We start from the raw sequence: 7,638 nt of genomic DNA on the forward strand, positions 1-7,638 counted from the left end.
AGTAGAACCAAAATTCACTTTCCATGTCTCAGACCAAGTGTCCAATTCAGTATATTGCAGATTTGTATGTTCATGACAGCCTATTTGATGGTGACATTTCTGGCACAACCCCACACTCCAGAAGCAGGTTTAGCCTGCTGGGTGGCTTTATTAACAATTCTTTTGTCATTTTACCCCAGTTAGCTGGAGTACAAATACAAGGTCAGACCAACAGCCCACCTTAGCCCAGCATCTTGTTTTCCAGTGGCCAGCCAGATGCTCCTGGGAAACATACAAAAATGGGCACATAGGTGAAAACCTGCCCCTACCTACCTACACCCCAGCCACTGGCCTTTAGCGGTACACTGGTTCCAAGCATCATGGCTATTAGGCATTGATGGAACTATCCACCATGAATTCACCCAATAACTCTGTTAAAACCATTCAGCTAGTGCCCATCACATCCCATGGCAATGAGGTCATTATGTGTTGTGAGAAAAGGTACTTTCTTATTTATTTAAAACATTTTTATCCCATCCTTCCTCCCATACATTGTTATGCCCTCTTCCATCTTATCCTTTCACATCAACCTTGTGAGGTAAGTTAGGCTGAGAGAGAGTGACTGGCCCAAGGTCACCCAGCAAGCTTCCATGGCACAAGTAGGGATTTGAACCTGGGTCTCCCATACCCTAGTCTGAAACTCTAACTTAGGGTTGTTAATTCCAGGTGGGCAGCCATCTTGGTCTATTCTATCTGGCTGAATGTGGGGGGTAAGATTGCCAGATCCTGGTTGGGAAACTCTTGGAGATTTGAGGATGGAGCCTGGGAAGGACAGGGACCTCAGTGGGGCACAGTGCCATAGAGTTCACCCTACAAAGTATCCATTTTCTCCAGGGGAACTGATCTCTAGCCTGGACTTGAACTGCAATTCCAGGGAATCCCCAGGTCCCACCTGGAGGCTAGCATCCTTATCCTAACCAGTAACCATGGTGGCTCTCTGCCTATTACTTTCATTGCATGCCCTCAAGTACTTTGGGGGAGAGAGAGAAAGTTTTCTTTGTCAGTGTGGGTACTCAACCAAGGATTTAATAAAGGAAAATTCATGCCTTAGTGTATTTTCAGCCTCAGTTTCTCCTTCGCCTAAATACTAAACAAGCCATTACATCTACCTGTTAAGATGTTGGCAACTAGCAAACAAAGGGGAAGAAGCAGTTGCACTTGGCCAGACACACTGGGAGTGAGGTGAGCCCCAATGGCACTGCCTGCCTGTAGCTCAAGGGCTCACCTTGGGTGGAAAACAGGGCTTCGGTGCCAGGGGGAAACGATCTGCCATGCCACTGTTCAGCTTGCGTGCCAGAGGTTTGACCCCTGTCAACCGGAAAATCCCAGCGTGCCTCCAGATCTGTGATAACTATTCCACACATGCACATTATCACTTGATTGCCTCAGGAAACTCGCATATGTGAATCCAGAATTTGTCTGCTATGACCTTTGTTCATTTACATTTAGTAGTACAGATAGAAGCTTATGCCTCCAGAGCTGATATTGTGTTTATGTGTCAGATGCTCTGAGACCCATTCATAAATTGAGCAATTAACTCCCAGGTCTCAAAGCCCTCCATTTGCAAGAGTCAAAGCGGCCCATAAGGATTCTGTCAGGAGTATATTGATTCTCTTGTTTGTGCCATATCCTGGTTTGGCCACAGATTTCCCACCCATTTTTCTGGATGAATGTCTGATTTTGTTCCTAAAGGGGAAACTCAGAAACCATTGGTTTGGTTGAAAGTCAGTGTTGTGAAGGTCCAACCTGACATGCATAAACCCTCTGGAATTCCACCATGGTTTCTAATGAGACTTTGCGAGGGGCTTTTCAAACAACACACAGTGGGAAAAAAGTTTTTTTTAAAAAAAGAAGACATTGTTTGGTCAATGGTTTTATCCACTAGCACAGGACAGTTCTGTTTTTCTCCCTCACCTTTTAATGCCCACTTGCTCTAGGATAAGCTAAATGCAACCATTCCCCCCTCCCACTTGTTTCTCCACCAGAGGTGGTGTCAAATTATTAAGTACATCTACCTTTCCCACCCAATGTGAACTGATATAAAAACTGTTCACAGAATATCTTTAGCCAGCTTCCTTGAATCAGCACAAAGATTCAGTCCTGGTCATCCTGGAAGTCTGGAGCTGCAGTAAGGTAGGAAGCAAATGTTTAAGTGGGAGAGAAGTGCACGCGCATTCCCACATTCTGCTCCATCTATGCTCCATCAGTAATAGTCATCTGACTCGTCACTTTCCACATCATCATCCTGTCTCAGGTAGGGTACCTTGGGCAAGGCCATTTCAGTCAAGTTGAGCTGATCTGAAAGGCAAAAGGCAAGAGATCAGTCCTTTTAAAGAGTTTGTGACCTTTACCATCTGGGTTTGGTGGGGGGTTTTTTTGGTTTTTTGGCCATCAAGTTGCAGCTGACTTATGACAACCCCATAGGGCATTCAAGACAAGAGATGAACAGAGGTGGTTTACCATTGCCCACCTCTGCATAGCAACCCCGGATCTTCTTAGTGGTCTCCCATCCAAGCACTAACCAGGGCTGACCCTGCTTAGCATCTGAGATCTGATGAGATCAGGCTAGCCTGGGCTATTGAGGTCAGGGCATTACTATTCTACATTACTGGAGACATTTGGCCAGGATCATTAGCTTTCCATCACAGCAATACATAAAGAGTTGGCATAAGCAGGCGGGTCACTTGCCAGAGTCGTTAGTAAATTAACATTTTAATGTCTGTTTTTTAACAGAATCAATAAATCAACTAAATGTGAATGCCATAAACATTATTTGACAAACCATGTTAATTGCATTGGTAAGGGTTTTTTAAAAAAATAATAAATACTAAAAAGGGACATCATGGTCCACTGGACAGAAAGCAGGATCTGGATCTGGAAGGCATCTATCATTGGATGATGAACACTGGGTATGGAAGGAAGCACACATGACACAGAGTTCCTCCTGAAAAGTGGGAGCCACTTCTTAGGTAACATCCTCCCCCTCTATAGATGGTAGTTCAAGTTACTCTATCTCTAGAACATCATTACAGTGATCATTTCCTCACCCCTGCTCCATAGGACTGGCTAGCTCAACAGAGTGATTGACACATGGAATTCACTGCCACAGGAGGTGGTGGTGGCTACAAGCATGGATGGCTTCAAGAGGGAATTAGATAAACACATGGAGCAGAGGTCCATCAGTGGCTATTAGCCATAAGGTATAGATAGGAACTCTCAGTCTGGGGCAAGTGATGTACTGTATTCTTGGTGCTTTGGTGGGGTGCAGCAGTGGGAGGGCTTCTAGTGTCCTGGCCCCACTGGTGCACCTCCTGATGGCACCTGGTATTTTTGGCCACTGTGTGACAGAGTGTTGGAGTGGATGGGGCATTGGCCTGATCCAACATTGGCTTCTCTTATGTTCTTCCGTTCTTACATAAAGGTAAAGGTAAAGGTTCCCTTGCTCGAAAGCCAGTCGAATCCAACTCTAGGGTTGCGGTGCTCATCTCCGTTTCAAAGCCAAAGAGCCAGCGCTGTCCGAAGATGTTTCCATGGTCATGTGGCCGGCATGACTAAACACCAAGGCGCACGGAATGCTGTTACCTTCCCACCAAAGTGGTACCTATTTATCTACTAGCAATTTTTTGCTTTCGAACTGCTAGGTTGGCTGGAGCTAGAACTAGAGACGGGAGCTCACTCCGTCATGCGGGACTCAGGTCTCGAACTGCTGAACTACCGACCTTCCACAGCCTGCAATTCAGCATCTTAACCACTTGAGCCACCGCAGCTCCATAGGATCTTACATAGCATCTTACATAGGATCAGGGAAATTAGCAGTGTAATTTTGAGTGACAGCCCCAAGTTTGTAATGTGTCATTGTGACCTAAGTGGGTAAGGCAGAAAAAACAGAGTTCCATCTGTTTGAAAAGCATTATCTGACTCTTCAAAACAGCAGAATTTTACTGGGCACAAGAGGTCAATTAATCCATGGGTTTAATCAGTAGTAGAAGGTAAACCATCTGATTGGTTCAGTTCAGTAGAAATATGAAACCAAAGCAGAGTAATATTGGTAGCCACAGCACTGGGAATATCAGGTAGTTCAAAAGAAAAATAGAAAATGTAAGAAGCTAAGGGGAAATCACTGGGTGTCTGGGAGCATAGGAAAGGGGTGCCTGGTGGAGAGGGCCCAAACAGACTGCACAAAGGATTTGTTTCTCTGCCGGGGGGGGCACACTTACCCGGAGTAATAACCATGAGGTTGGCAAGAGCTGCTACTTGCCCAACCTTGTTCTTTGCGAAGCAGTGGTAGGTTCCTTCATCCGTCACCCGCACAGCTTGGATCTGGAGCCAACTGGTCACTTCATATTTCTGAGGGCCTCCCCTAAACTAGAGGGAATTAAATATCACCAGACTGGCAGCTACTGGAAAGAATTTAATTTGAACAATCTTACCAGCAAGTAAGTGGCTTGCAGTGCCATCCTAAAGCAGAGGTAAATGCTTCTAAGCTCATTGCTTGCTTACTTGCTCTAACTGAGCAAGTAATGATACTTCAGAAGCCATCTAGGTGCTTTGCCTTAGTAGAAGGGAGTATTGCTCAAACTGAGATTTTATCCTGGACTAATAACATCTTAGATTTCCCTGCAAAAATTGATATGTGCTATAGCAAGATTATCCAGATGCAATCAATATGGCCTCCCTATAGTATCAGCTTGAGCAATCTCCCTCCTACTCAAGCAAAGCACTAATATGAGCTTTTGAATTATCATTTCTTGCTCAATCACCTTCACTGATGTAGTGCAAATAAATTGACATAAACTACCTCTGAACTATACTGGCCAGTGGCCATCTAGATACATTCTAGGTATTCAGCTTTCTACATAAGAAAAATTGTAATTGTCCCACGCGTGGGTACATATGCATATTTCCTTCAGCATTTTCCTTCACACTTCCCCTTAATAGTTTATAACCCTGTCTTAATCCTAGTGGTCAGATCAAACATCTGGATTCATTCTGTCATGGTCGGAAACTGTTCACTGAGGCCCACCCTATTCTTTCTCGCTCTAAATTTGTACTCTAAGGGCCTAATTTGGGTACACAAATATATATAATGCATGTGGGCCACATCTGCATTTTGAAAGACAAATGTATGTGTCCAGTTCTATACTCACACAAAATCACACTTAACAGAGTGTGTGTCTTTTGTAGTTGGATAGATTCTAGATATCTCAGCCCGCTGTGAAACATTATATTGTGTTTTCCACCCTGGAAACAATACACATTCCTTGCAAATGGAACCATCTGTAGGATGCTCTATCTTTCCTTGTAGTGCCTAAATTAGAGAGGAGTAGGAATTGCCCACAAACTGTCTGCTTGGGCTCCTTTGTAAACTCTCATTGTGAATACAGCTTTCTTTTGCTGTCGCCTCAGAACACTCAACCACATCCCCCCCCCCCCAAAAAAAAGTTACTTAATCAATGGGCAGGAGAACATGAAACACAGGAAGTGATGCGTTTTTTTAAAAAAACTGCTTTGAAATAGCAAAGCAGGACAGAAAGTGTTTCCAAAATCTGTAATACTTTGGCAGGGTCTAGAATAGCAGAAGAAAGGAGCAAAGGGGACCTGTGGAGTGAAGCAGGGAGGGCCTAACATATAGAGGCAAGGAGCAATATATGAGACACAAAATCTTGCTTTTGACTGCTTTAAGTCCATCCAGTATCCCGTCCGAACTTTTAAAAGGTATAGTTTCAGTCACGTTTTGCAACATGAGACTTAGAAACTAGCAAAAATGTAAAGTAGGGTTCTCCCAAAATCTCCAGGAATTTCCTAACTAAGAGTTGGCAGCCCTAGATTTTCCAGATATGTTGGTAATAAACTAACCTTGAACTGAAGCTGCTCAAATAAAATTGATAGACTAAATCAGTCCCATTTCCCAGGTCCCCAGATGTGAACAGGATTTAGCAATGCATCAGGACCTCAGTAGCCTCATCCAGCTAAATCCTTTTCCTCCGTACAGAGATTTTTCTATGCCACGTATTCTCTAGTGTTTCATCCAAACAGTTTTTAATTAATCCAGTCAAGTTTCTCTCTGGAGAGAATTCCATTGTTTCAGCTTTTCCCTTTTAAAAAGCTACTCCTGGTGCCAGTTTTCATTTGTTTACTTTCATCCCTTGCATCTGCTTCCTTAGGCCAGCTTCAATGTATTTGTGAAACCTGCTGTCAAAGGGGATGGCAACAAAATGCCATCAAGTAAAGCACATGGCATTCTCCCTAGAGGAAAGAGGCTGTCACGGCATTGCACGGCTCCCCACCCCACCACACTGCTCGTATCTTACCCGTAACAAGGAGCTATTCCCAGACGCTTAATATGTCAGTGACATATTGTTTTGCCCCACCAAAACACTCCATATAATGATACAGCTATGCGGTTTCTATAAAAGCTTCCCAGGATTTCCTTCCACACCCTCTAAATGTAAGGGTAGGACTGCAGCTGCCCTGCAGGCTCTCATATTCTATTTTAGTCAAGCTCTCCAAAGCCTGTTAACTCTTCTGAAGAGAACTTGAAGCCTTCTGAGTTAAGGTATGTCCAATATGTACAGTGGTAGTTGCGAATACCTGTGACTATACCTTGCAAAGGTTGCATATATACTCAGACTACTGTACCAGTACAGAATTGAATTCCACAAAGGAAAAGAAAAGTCACAGAACAGGTAAGGATGCAGTTGTCTTCTCAGCAGCAACAAAAAAACCCTCTGGGGAACAAGGACACAAGATACAGAAGGTCATCCGGATAAATTGATTACATTTCACCTATTAAGCAGACTGTACAAGCAGGCAGTTCCAAAGGCTTATGACAGAAGAAAAGGATGGATGGATGAGGCAGCAGCTAAATCACATGCGTGTTGTAGCGACAAGCTTAATCTTCAGACTCTGTGGCATCATCATATTAAAAGTCTGTGGCTCACCTGAACAGAGATGTGGGGGTCATCTCCAGGAAGCAGCATATCCAGCCCTTCCTTCCTCCATTCTATAGCTGCCATGGGGTAGGCAAAGACCTCACAGCCAAAGATCACATCTTGCCCAGTGATGTTCCAGATGTCATAGGGAGGAGATATGATGTGGGGCTCTGGGAAAGTCCAAAAAAAGATGTTAGCAAAAATAAATTATCTTCAGCATGCCTGCATGTCATGTCCTTGTGCAAGACTGTAAATTCATCCTCCCAATCGGATACAGCTGAGGTCTCATTTGCAGCATCTCGTATGTAATCCTTCCCTCTCACAGGGAGATATTTAGCACATTATTCAGCACAACTGTTGTACTGTGTTCACTATTTTCATTCAGTAGAAACAGCCAGACCTTTTATGATGGAGCTGAATAGTCCTCTTTTGCCTTGCCCACCAGCAGCTGTTAGTCAACAATGTGTTTACATCACTGCACATCTGTGAACCAGAGCTCTTGGCCCCTAAACGGTGGTCCGGTGCTTTGTCGCAGGCGTTTAAATGAAGTGCTTCCCAGGGATGTTGCTGCTGCCTCCCTGTTGCTGGGGAAACATGACAACCTTGTGGCAGCTGCTAATCAGTCTATTTATTGTCAGATGCTTTGGCTTTATTCTAAGCTGCTTAG

General features: G+C 44.1%; 1 protein-coding gene across 1 annotated transcript in view; it reads right to left on the reverse strand.

Moving 5' to 3' along the window:
• Positions 1 to 1,757: 1,757 nt before the first annotated feature.
• Positions 1,758 to 7,638, reverse strand: part of KAZALD1 (Kazal-type serine peptidase inhibitor domain 1) — a 21,950-nt gene continuing 16,069 nt past the window's right edge. Inside the window, exons 3-5 of the mRNA XM_015410351.1 lie at positions 6,981 to 7,141; positions 4,257 to 4,404; positions 1,758 to 2,337 (exon numbers count right to left, since the gene is read on the reverse strand). Coding sequence (XP_015265837.1) covers positions 2,243 to 2,337; positions 4,257 to 4,404; positions 6,981 to 7,141 — 404 coding nt within the window. The 3' untranslated portion in view covers positions 1,758 to 2,242. The remainder of the gene's footprint in view (positions 2,338 to 4,256; positions 4,405 to 6,980; positions 7,142 to 7,638) is intronic.

The sequence above is a fragment of the Gekko japonicus genome, unplaced genomic scaffold (assembly GCF_001447785.1).
Source record: "Gekko japonicus isolate JY-2015 unplaced genomic scaffold, Gekko_japonicus_V1.1 scaffold1568, whole genome shotgun sequence".
Lineage (NCBI taxonomy): Eukaryota > Metazoa > Chordata > Lepidosauria > Squamata > Gekkonidae > Gekko > Gekko japonicus.